The 12,500-nt window shown below is 39.0% G+C and overlaps 1 protein-coding gene across 1 annotated transcript in view; it reads right to left on the bottom strand.

Moving 5' to 3' along the window:
• LOC137997412 (exosome complex component 10-like) overlaps positions 1-12,500 on the bottom strand; it is a 48,005-nt gene that overhangs the window by 14,426 nt on the left and 21,079 nt on the right. Inside the window, exons 10-18 of the mRNA XM_068843385.1 lie at positions 11,983-12,173; positions 7,346-7,502; positions 6,718-6,798; positions 6,056-6,123; positions 4,284-4,334; positions 3,814-3,931; positions 3,121-3,186; positions 1,887-1,956; positions 745-845 (exon numbers count right to left, since the gene is read on the bottom strand). Of these exons, the coding sequence (XP_068699486.1) occupies positions 745-845; positions 1,887-1,956; positions 3,121-3,186; positions 3,814-3,931; positions 4,284-4,334; positions 6,056-6,123; positions 6,718-6,798; positions 7,346-7,502; positions 11,983-12,173 (903 nt within the window). The remainder of the gene's footprint in view (positions 1-744; positions 846-1,886; positions 1,957-3,120; positions 3,187-3,813; positions 3,932-4,283; positions 4,335-6,055; positions 6,124-6,717; positions 6,799-7,345; positions 7,503-11,982; positions 12,174-12,500) is intronic.

A 12,500-nucleotide genomic window follows, 5' to 3' on the forward strand; every position in this document is an offset into this window, starting at 1 on the left:
TAATATATCGAATGTGGTCTATTCGAAACTAGCCTATTGTATTTTGCAGGATGCCTATTGCCTATTGCAGGATGCCCCTTCATATTTCATATAAAGACGGGCACAAGACGCATTATGCGTCTGGACGAACTATCCAGTTTAGTGCGTCTTCGAAGACGCACTAAAGTGGATACTTCGTCCAGACGAATTATGCGTCTTGTGCCCGTCTTTATACCAGACGAATTTTACAGACGCAGAAAAAATGTTTGCCCAAGTTCGTCCCAGATGAATTATGCGTCTCACATAGTTCGTCCTGTTTTTACACTAGATAACATGAGAGACGTATAATTCGTCTGGACGGATTATGCGTCTCATAAAAACGGCCATTCTTCGTGTGCGTACACCGTCAAAATCTCACGCTACGCCCCTGTTTTCCCGCTCTGTTTTGACTGAAGGAAATAAACTGTCTTGTTGCTTTCAACAGAAAATTCTTCACGGTTTTCCATACAAATGGAATTCAAAGCGCCCTATGGTCCTTTCATTTTATTTTAGCGCAGTTTGCACTCGTTGTCCTTGATTTCTGTCGGCAATTTACTCCCATATAAAATATACTCCGTTTCTTCTTCATTTTGCAACCGTATTTAATAGAAAAACTGGAGCGCATTAAGACTTACACATGTATTTTGCCTTTATGGACCCATTTCACCAGAATAATAAATGCTGTTGTTCCGAGATTTTACAACAATGTGCTGGGAATAATGATACCTCAAATATTGACACAGCTGGTTTTGCTCTCCTTACAGGGGGCCCTGATACTAATATCTGGTCGAATACGGTTAAACTGGTAGAAACAACCGGTGAATCATCTAAAATTAAACAAAGCAAAACGTAAGAGTTAGGCCCGGTTGAGATGAGCCGAGTCGAATTCGAATTTAGACTGACCCAAATTAATTGATCCCGGCTGAATTGATTCAGACGCCGAACTTAATTGCGGCAAAATTAATTCACAGAAGCATACCATGACCGAAGAAAATTGCAAAGTTGTAATAATTTCTGCATTTGATTCAGCACACGTAAAGTACGGCGTCTGGATCAAAGCCGCTCCACAGCCGTAATTCCCGGCTAAGCCAGGCGGGAAAAATGGCTTTACAGAGGTTGTAGGCTCGACTTCTGCCCAAGACTCTGAGTAGTTTCTTTTTAAATGTAGTTGTCCGATCTCCTGGGGCCGCATACAAGCCCATTCTACAATTTTGATCAACTTTGGATGCAATTTTTATCGAATGTTTTACCACCAAGAGGGGATGAGGGGAGAGAACACACATCCCCAAGCTATGCTGTGAAAGTTATTTTGGTCTCGTGCCTATGGTCGTGCAGCCGATGATCAATTGTTGGTTTTAGCTCAAGTGATCAACAGCCATGTTTTTCAACGAAAACAAAAGAAAAAGTTTGCTTAATAATGGAGCTAAATTTCCGGAGGACTTGGTTGGGTGGCTCCAACGTGGCGGCCGTGAAGTTCAGTCAAAGTAGTCGGGCATCATGAACACGGGCTAAATTTAGATTGAAAAAATTAGTCAGAAGAGGCCCAGTGTGTGGTGGATGTGCCCGGGGGAAGGGGGGGGGGGGGGGGGAAAACACCCATATGAAACAGGCGGGGATGCTCGTCGTCTCGCTTAGGGGTGTAAATTTTGGATTTTGGTATCGCTTAGGGTGTTCCGGGCAAAGCACCAATATTTTAAGCCGCCAAGGTCTCGTTTAGGGTTCCGCGAAGAAACACAGAATTACGTGAAGAGAAACAGAAGTCAAATTTTCCTTTTAAAAACTACTTTTAGATAAAAGCATTCGATGATTATGTCTTTATATCATATGACCATTACAATAAAACAGGAGACAGGATTTTCTAGACTCACCATTCCACAGTATATGAGTAGATTTACTGTTTCCATCAATCAAAGGCGGTTGTGAAAAACTGGGTCGTGGCTTTTGTAAAAAAAAAAATTAATTAACTCAAAGAATGAGTTGACCGGCAACGGTTTCCTTTAAACACTCAATGTAATCATCCAGCTTTCAGGTTGTTGCAGGAAAATTACTGTATTACCAACTAAAAGAAGGGAAGCCGATAAGTATAGAAAATTGTACGAACACGAGTGCATTCCGTGAATTATGGAACCATAATGTTCAAAATTTGAGAACGTTCAAAACATCATGAGTGACCATTGAAATGCACAAGGAAGTTTATACAATCTTTTATCGATAGTAATTATTTTGATAAAATACATGCAAGAATCTCTGCATTGCGACTGGCTAAGAGAAACACAGTTTCCCAGTAACTTAGTGCAAAGAAAGGAAACAAAACAAGCATTGTGATTGGTCAACGATCAAAGAAAATGCTCGATAATCTCATCTCGCAATTTTATGTATTTCATTGACTAATCGCATGATTTTTCTCGTGCGATTTGGAATATATAAGCACGCGAAATTTTTCCAGACTACAAATTAACTATGTTCGTCTTTGACAAAAGTTACTGGTGCATATTTATTTCAAATTGCACCTGAAATCACGTGATTACCTATACAAACAAAACAGTGAACAGTGCTTTTCAAAATTGTGATTGGTTAACTCGGAGGTGATTAGCACAATACTATTAAAAATGGCTTCCACAGGTTTGGAAAAAATATGACTTGGTGCCAGGAATGGTTTTTAGGCAACTCTAATGTTTTGGCTGTCCTCTCTCTTGATGGGTTGTGTAGCCCATTGGATGTACCCTAAACCTAACCGTCCTAGCCTTCACAAGAAAAGGATCAACATTGAACTTGTTTTAAACAGCTACGGAGAAAACACGACGGGTAGCCATGAACCTTCAAGACATCGGTAACATCATGTCCCTCCTGAGCCTTAGAATCATTTGAAGATGCAAGACACTCAGACCTACAGTTCTACTGTAGTTACATGTACAGCCTTAGATCATCCCTGATAGAGAAACTGGTGAGAGTGCTTAAAAGTTGGGTATTGAATCGTAACTTTGTAACTTCGTTAATTATCCTTCAAATCATAGTACCATTAAACCATGTCCGATTTTCAATTTGGTTGCAATATGAACCTAAATATCTACCTTAATGCAATGATCTCTTACATGTTCTTACCAAGTCTTTTTGTTTTGATAAGTTCCCCCCATCAACCTGTGATAATATTGCAGTGGCAGATGAACTCTGTAAAATAATAACAGAAAGATGTTGGTAAGACAGCAAAAACCAGCACGATTTCATTGGCCCTCTTAAGCAGATCCACCACAAAATCTAAAAAAGGTGTCACAAAAACGGTAGCAAAGCTGTAAAAGACTTTTATAAAAATTTTTTAATACTTAGGATAATACGCACACTCTCATTGGTCAATAACTGTGCTTAGATGAGAGTATGTAACACATCTGGCAACACATAACCAATCAAAATTCGTGTGATGCCAGACGTGTTTTGATTGGTTGTTAGGCAATATGAGCGTGTATCAAGAAAATCTGTTTCAAACAAGAAGTAAAAAAAAGGCATTTTCCTTGAAGTCATTTCTTGAATTATTTTTGAGAAATATTTCATAAAAGCAATAGAGGACTTTTTTCCCGTGTTTATATACATAGAGGGGGAGTTGCATAACTGTCTAAAATTCTCGCAACTCCACCTCGTGTTTAGATGAGGCTATGTAAACACAGAAAAAGTAGTCTATTGCTAAAGTAATGAACACTGTCTGATGCCAGCAACTATTTGCATAAGACAAGTCTTGGTGATACTAATGGCAGCAATAAATCACACATTAACCACACAAGAAGGAAAAAGTAATGTGTTCACCTTGTTTGTAGTAAGAGCAAGTTCCTTTGCTTGCACAATTAGCTGGTGGATATCATTCACATGCTGCTTGACAAGCGTAGGGACTGGATTACAACACGCTAACACCCCTTGGGCATCCCTGAGAATTAGCAAAAGCGTGGTGATTACAAAAACAGCAAAGAACAACAACTACATGTATATACATTCTACGTCCATACAGGCTGGCTAGGACATTGGCATCCTCTTTATTGCTGTGCTTGAAGGGGACGGGGAGGCATGAAAGTTCTACTCTTTTTCCCTCTTTCAATGAAAATAGCGACAAAATTCATGATACTATTGTAATATATTGTGATATTTACCTCAGATATCAAGTACTCAAGTTTCTACCTGATCTATCTCCCACCCCCCCCCCCCTCCCTGAGCGAACAACAAGTTCTATGACTGAGACAAAATAAAACCATAGAACTAAAAAAACAGTGCATAACAGTTACCTTGGCAAAGTCTCTGAAATCTGGAACATCATGTGGTTGGGAAGAACAAATCTAAAGCAACAAAAAAATAAAAACTAAAAGATCAACTTCATTTCTTGAATAAAACAGTAGAATAAGTGCATTTCAGAGACTCTAGCTGCTGAACTTTTTTACACTTTGTACTAAAGCAAGTTTTATGACCGCAATTTCAAGTTTTTATGTGATGGTTAATGAAAAAATACGCAATATACATAATATTATGCATAGCTTTTTTTAGCTTTGTCACCCTTATCAGTGTTCTAGTTTTATCCCTTGCACCTGAAAGGTTTTTTCTGGTTTCTAAGGCATTTCTAAGGCCAACATGCACTTCCACCTGTTATTAAAGGGGCTGTATCATGACAGTTTTACCAAACACTCACTCCTACTTGCAACATTACTCCAGAAATTACTTTAAAGCAATTCAACTCAAATTTTCATTACAAAAACATGTCTTTCAAGCATATATGTACATAACTTAAATTACAAACAACAAAAAAAGAAAAGGAACTTTAATTAAGTGACTAGTCATTCTAGCCTTTGAGCACTAATTGGGGACACTGTAAACTGAACACAACAATTAACGCAAAACAAGTCAAATGTTGGTTTTTGAGGAGAGGAGAAAACCAGAGTACCCAGAGAAAAACCTCCCAGTGTAGAGTAGAGAGCCAAAAAGCTCAACCCACATATGACGACGAGTCTGGGAATCAAACCCAGGTCACAATGGTGGGAGGCGAGTGCTCTCACCACTGCACCACCCCTGCACCCTAAAGATAAACTTTGAAAAACTGTTAGGCTGAACAGTTTTCAAAAAACCACATTCCGATCCATTTTAATCTTCTTCAGTTTTCCCCATCCCTGTATCCTTTTGTATTAATTTTGATGCGTTATTCAAACCTTCTTTCAGTGCTTTAAGTCAGGGGTTTCCATAAAATTTGACGTAGGCAGCTGGTTTAAGTAGAGTAGCCGACTGTATCAACAAGGGGCCTAACGGGCACCTTCATAAAGGCCTGGGGGGGGGGGACTCCCATATGAAACAGACGGGGATGATCGTCAGAAATTTTGAATTTAACCCCTAAAGGAGACCAATCTAGGCGTGGCTTAAGCAAATTTTGACCCCTAAAAGAGACCGTTTAAAAACACAAAAATACGACACGCAATGAGTTTTAATGATAAAAAGGCATAATCATCGAATGCTTTTATCTAAAAGGAAAATTTAAAGGAAATTTGACTTTTGTTTCTCTTCGCGTAATTCTGTGTTACTTCGCCGAACCCTAAACGAGACCTTGGTGGCATAAAATATTGGCGCTTCACCCGGAACACCCTAAGCGAGACCAAAATCCAAAATTTACACCCCTAAGCGAGATGACGAGCATCCCCGTTTGTTTCATATGGGAGTCCCACCCCCGGGCATAAAGGCAGGCATGCTCCCCCAGAAATGTTTGAAATCAGGAAGCTCTGAAATGTGATTTCCAGCGTTCTGGGCACCAAATTGAGTACAAAAGATAACTGGAAATTTCTTATCAACAGTGACACTGAGTGTGCAAATTTCTAAACACATTCTTTTGATAATTTCCAGTGAAGAAAGATTTGGAAAACCATTTCAAAAGGAAAATTAACAATATACACGTTATATGACAGTTCAACAACTTCGTGTCATCATTACTTCCAATTTCAAGCTGCGGTGAATGGCATACTTGAAAGCTTGTGCTGTACGTGCAGATCAACTCTTAAATGTTTGCTATTAACTCTCTCACCCATAACTCTCATCCTCCTCTCGTGCAATCTTGTCTCTCCAAGCATAGAGGAGGCGAAAAGCACAGACCTGTTCAAGAAAATAAAACTTGAGAAAAAATGCACCTCAAAAATGGTGTTACAGTAAATCCAAGTTGGGTATTAAACAATGCTATTTAAGAAAAAATTTCTTGCATGCTGTAATGTATTGAGGACATTTTAAATCAATAAGTCATCAAACATACACTGTCCTGTAGAAGCACAGTGTCATGACAACCAAATATAATCCAATCAGAGAAACATAATCCTCCCTCCCTTCCTCCACACACTTGGCAATACTATTTGCCACTCAGGTGCATCTAGCTCTAACCACTTGATTGAAATGAATACACTTTCCTTTTCAAATGCTGTTATTAGCATTTCACACATACATAAAGTGCAATCGTTACTGACTGTTACTGATATTATGATGTTGACACTTTCCACAATCAGGCATGAACAGTCACACATTAACTGGATCCACTAACTCACAGCTGTATGTCTTCAAAAATGTAGCTTCACTGGTCAAACAAAAGAAATCCTTGGGTAGCTAATTCCAGTGACAAACACAGATTTACCTTAGGCAATAATAACTATTGTTACAATGTAAAATGGAAATAATTATTTTTTCCTTGGATGAGACTACCTGTTCAGTGTTGAATGTCTTCTTGTGTTTCTCCAACACTTTTTGAAAAGATTCACTGGTAAATAATGGCTTCTCGTAGCGCTAAACACAACAAAGCAGTAGAGTTAATAGAAATTTTGCCAGTGTTCAACCTCTCCCAATTAAAAGCAGGGAAGTTTTGAAAAAACATAGTTCCAACAGTTATCAATAGTTGTGAATGGGCCACTATGCAATGGGGTGAAGAAAGGTTTCATGTATTAGCACAAGCTTAAATGGCTTGATTAGTAATGGATATCTGCCATCTATTTATTATCTTTCATTCAAAAGGGAATAATCTTGTTAGTACCAGGCAGAAAGAAGTACCTACAGCAGCTGTAATCATAATGATTTAATGGAACTTAGGAACTTTCTCATATTTTGATGCATACATTAGTATTGGTAAATGACTTTTTAGCTCTATTTCCTCTTAAACTAGACTCCATTCAGTCCTATTACCATTATCAACAAACTTCTACTAAGTACACTAAAGAAAGGGAAGAAGTCGTACTTCAAACTTTTGTGATAACATTCAGCGCAAATCAAATCTGACAGTCACCACTATTCTGTTCTGAGGGAACAACCTACATGTAAATACAGTTTCTTAACACACCTTTAAGCATAAATCTGTACTCCTTGAGTAAACAGACTGCAGCAAGTTGCTGATGGCATTTCCACTTGTAAGTAACTCATTGTGCATGCAATCACAAATGTACAGGAGATAGTGTGTGTCCTCTCTTGCATAACGTACCATCTCTGATGGAAGAGGCCTGGAAATTAACCGCCACAAATTCACTCTTGGGACACAACACACCAACAACAGCTTGACACATTTTAACCCTTTGACGTCCAAACCGGCCTAAACAGGCCAGACTTAGTATTTTACTCTGTCTAACACCAGATGATTTTACTCGTCAATGGGGAACCTCTGGGAGTAAATGGGTTAAAGAAAAATCGTCATCATTCCTACACCACTACTTAAGTCACAAAGGGTCCCTTTGTCTTCAATATCCCTTTATCTGTTTTGAAGTTTCATTTCTGATAATTATACAATGACTTTATTTACTTTTATAATAAAGTTTCTATATAACGCGCGCTCTCATTGGTTTAAACAGCGTGCTTTATGAGAGTACAAAGCACGGAACAAACGAAAGCTCACGCCATCATCCGCAGAAACGCCAGATGAATTTCCGAATTTTACCTTGGGTATTATTGAAGCTGTCAGTTAAAGGCTTGCTCAGATATTCTGTCAAGTGCTTTGGATGGAAGACCTCAACCGTCGCCCGGTCCAGCAGTTCTTTCAAGCTCAGAAAGTCCTCACGCTGGAGTTCTTCATTTACAAAATTCCCAACAGGTTTTCAGATTCCAGCCGCAAGCAATGAACAGTTTGTTTTCCAGTTGTCATGTCGGAAACGTGCAGGTTTTCATGGGCAACAATTCGGCCGGTTTTCACTGAACTTAATCATTTAGATCCTCTTTTTTGCTGTTTTTTACGGACTGAAACCGAACATTGAGACACTTGTTTTTCCATAAATTCGAATTTTGTGTGATTTCTGTCAAGCCACTTTCCAGTTGATTGATGTTTTGACAAGCCTTTCTTTCATTAACCAATCAAATAATCTTAAACATTCTTACAAGCGCTCTGATTGGTCCAAAGTAGCGTGCTTTATCAGAGTATAAAGCACTGTGCTGACGACATCTCAGTTCGCCACAAGCAGCGCGCGCTTTGAAAATAAAGTAGAATTTTTGAAGAAAATTACTTGTTTTTTATCATAAAACAAATAAAGAAGCCTTGACTGTGCTCTGTTCTGTTGTAAAGCACTTAGGAAGCGGCTAGAGCACTCAAGAAGTAGGGAGAAACACTCGCCTATCGGCTCGTGTTTCCCCCTACACTTCTTTCATGCTCTAGCCGCTTCCTGCGTGCTTTACAACAGAACAGAGCACAGTCAAGGCTTCTTTATTTGTTAAACATAGATCTCCTCTCAGTCAAATTACCTACTCATCAAGAACACTTAAGAAATTTCATTACACACAAATTTATTTATTTGCTTACACTACAGGCTGAGGAATTTCTGAAATGTCATTGGCTTAAGCCAGTAGTATTTTAGCCAAATTTGAAATACTTACATGTAAAAATTACAGTTTCCATGGAAATGGAAATGTTATTCTTTCTAATTCTGAAACAATGGAGGAAAGATTTCCCAATTGTGGTATTACACAACTGCAAGCACATTTCAAGGAAAACAAGTGTGAACACTAAGAAAAGCACTGGGCTAAAGAAAAAGGATATAGTCCAGATGTTATTAAGTTATGAAGCCAAGGAACTTGATGAGAAACTAGAGACGTTTTTTGCCGAGGTGAGAAAGAATGATAGTTCAGATTACAAGCCAGACAGTTAGTGTGGTAATGCTAGTGTCCCAGGGCCATATTTTAAAGAAAAAAGGCAGCAGCATTTCCATTGCTAAGGACATAGAATTTGTTAACAGCCACAAAGAACTTGAAGGAGATGCTAATTTTCATCCATGAACAGAGCTATGGCAAATGCCCATCAACAGCACTGACCACCAAAGATGAAGAACTGTTGTGGTCCAACGGGCTCCTTTGCTAACAGCCACAAAGCACTTGAAGGAAACCCTTGTTTCCTCCATGGTCAGGGCTATGGCAAACGAAGCCATGTATCGACAGCAATGACCACCTAAGAAGAAGAACTTTTGTGGTCCAAAGGGCTATTTGGCAACCAGTCACTAAGTCCCTAAAAGCCCTATAAGCGATAAATGCAAGTGTGGTCATGCATTGTAAGCGACAAAGAATGGCGATCCACAGCAATAATTCCTTCATAAAGTCTATGGTTGCTCAAGCAGAGATTGGAGGAAAGAAGCTTACAAACCACAGTGCATGAGAAACAGCAGTGAAGAAACTCAAAGCGGCCAACCAACTTGCTCTGCAATAACTGGCCTCACTGGTCATACCAACAAGCATTCTTTAGCCAATTAGGATGAAGGCAATGAGAATGAGGAAGAGCTGTTTTCCTTAATCATAAGCTCTGATGGTCAGGCAAACACGCTGATGATGAATGACGAGCAGGGAATGATGACAATCAACAACCTTTACGGCCGTCAAGTCAACTTCAACTACCAGCTTACCCAACAGCTTCCTGAACTGAAGAGTGATGCTCGAACAATTATTCCACAAGCAAAATCAAAACCAGATAATATTATTGTTATATATAACTGACTTTGATTGTTCAAAAACACAGTTACAAACTTTTACTCTTTGAAAGATTTACAGACATTCAAGTGCAGTTTTGTATCACATGTTGTTGTAAAGCCAATCATTTATTCATGTACGTGACTAAATGAAGTTATGTGTGTTAAGTACTGAAGTGAGCAATAATTTCACAGCCTGTAGTATAAAACAAAAAATAGTATGGTTTCTGAGGGGTATTTCAGATAAATAGCAGCTCAGGATATTTCAAAACTCACCAAATATCACTCACCGAATTGCAGCTCATGATATTTTGGTGAATTGGGAAATATCACTTGAGATATCACATGATATTATTTTTATCCCAGATAACCTGAGCTTGATATATATGTTTTGAAATTGCATCCCTTGGAAACTCAGAAAAAATCGGATGGGATTGGAACCCATGACCCCCTCTAAGTGATCTAGTCGGATGCTCTAACCACTGAGCTACTGGAGACTCTATGGTGAGCAAGGATCCAAATTCCCACTGTGGTCAGAGTTTTTCTCTGTCTTTGTGTGGGCCCATTTCCATTAGTAGGGCTAATGCTCACATGGTTCATATGGGGTAGAAAACTAGCACTTCACATTACACTCTAGATAATCAGTTAAGTCTGTTTAAATATCAGCGCTACACGGCCAACGTTTGCAAAAACGTAACCCCTCCTTGTACTTGTACATGTTCATTGCCGTGTCTTTAACATCTTCAGTTCCCACGGCCTGCTCCCATCTGACCTTGTAGCTCAGTCGGTCGAACAGGGGTGATCTAACCTGAAGGTTGTGGGTTCAATTCCCACCGTGGTCAGAGTTTTTCTCTGGCCTTGTGTGGGCCATTTTCATTATTAGGGCTAACGCTCACATGGTTTATATGGGGTAGAAAACTAGCACTTCATATTACACTCTAATCAGTTAAGTCTGTTCAAATAGAAGTGCTACACGGCCAACATTTGCAAAAACGTAATCCCTCCTTGTGCTTGTACATGTTCATTGCCGTTACAAAGTCAAATAAAGACAGACAGCACAGCTCATAACTTCATTGTGCAGTCACCTTAATGGGGACATAGTTTTTCAGTGAATGATTAACCCATTGACTCCCAGGGGTTTCCCGTTGAAGAGTAAAATACTCTGGCGTTAGACAGAGTAAAATACTAAGTCTGGCCAGTTTCGGCTGGTTTGGACGTCAAAGGGTTAAAGCATATCTGAGGTCTAAAATTTAACGTGAAGAAAGTCTTTTTCAATGTATATCATTCTCTTCATCATAAAATAAACAGTCATCACTTCTTTCCATCCCTCAAACTGACATTTCCCTTTTTATTCAACTTATACGACGTACAGTCTACTTTAGACTTCAAATCTACTTCAACGAAACAAAGATTTTAAACAAGCTGAGAAGATTCACAATAGGCGAGGCAAAGAGTTGAACCCAGATCGATGGCTTCACCTTGCAGTTTCCGATATCCACTAGACTAACGAGACAACCTCCGGGAAAAATCGAATTTGCTAGGGTATTGAAATAGTAGTACCCAGCAAAACAATCAGCGCGGCATAGCTTAGAAACACTATTTCTTGTTGAACTAAAGCTGTAATCCTGCCTGTTTTCATTCTTTTTAGAGCAGTAAGCTTGTCAATATTAACATGGGATATTGCGTCTTGTAATTGTTACGAAATGTGCAATGTCAGTTTGAGGGATGGAAATTAGTGTTGACCAAAATATACAGGGTGCAGAAAAAATACCAATAATATTAGAGACAGGGACCTTGAGAGTCTGCGTAAAAGTCTGAGGTTGATCTTATTCTTTAACAGATTTTTCACAAAAACTGTAAATGTGACCTTCACTTTAACTAAGACAATTTATTTCAACAAGATCTGCTTGTCCTCCGAGATACACCATGTCAGAGGCCAGACGGACATGTAACACAAGATTATTCTCACAAATAAAAAAAGGGCAAATCAAGTGAATGTTGAGGTAGTTAAAACTTGGTGAACACAAATTAGTGCACTACAAACCTTATTCTCCAGTCAGCCAACTGATACTGCTTATTTGCAGTAACATCACAGAACTTCTTCAGCAGGAATGCCAAAGAGAACCTTTCATAGTTAAGCACTCGAGAAGCCTGGCCTGTGTCAAACATGTTCACCACGTAAATACCAAAGTCTCGCTGCAACCAACCAATGTCCATGTCTGCTCCATGAAAAACCTTAAAGGATAGAGAGAAAATTAACATCTTTTTTGCTGGTGAATGTGAAGTGTTCAGCAACAAAGGAAGAAGCACCACCATAATGGAAAGTCACTAACTCAGAAAAAGAAGATGTTCTTAGTCTTTTCACCTTCTCCAGAGACAAAAATACAAGGGCGACAAAGTTATGATGAAAGAATGTCAGTGCATTTTGTCAATTATTGTATTATTGAAATGTATTTACATGTCAAAGAGATAGTTAATAGTGGAGACTTGATTTGCGAGTCTAAGCCAGTGTGTGCTTGTGTAGGACGGACTGACAACTTTGAACAAAGCAACCAATTTTAT

The sequence above is a fragment of the Montipora foliosa genome, chromosome 3 (genome assembly GCF_036669935.1).
Source record: "Montipora foliosa isolate CH-2021 chromosome 3, ASM3666993v2, whole genome shotgun sequence".
NCBI lineage: Eukaryota > Metazoa > Cnidaria > Anthozoa > Scleractinia > Acroporidae > Montipora > Montipora foliosa.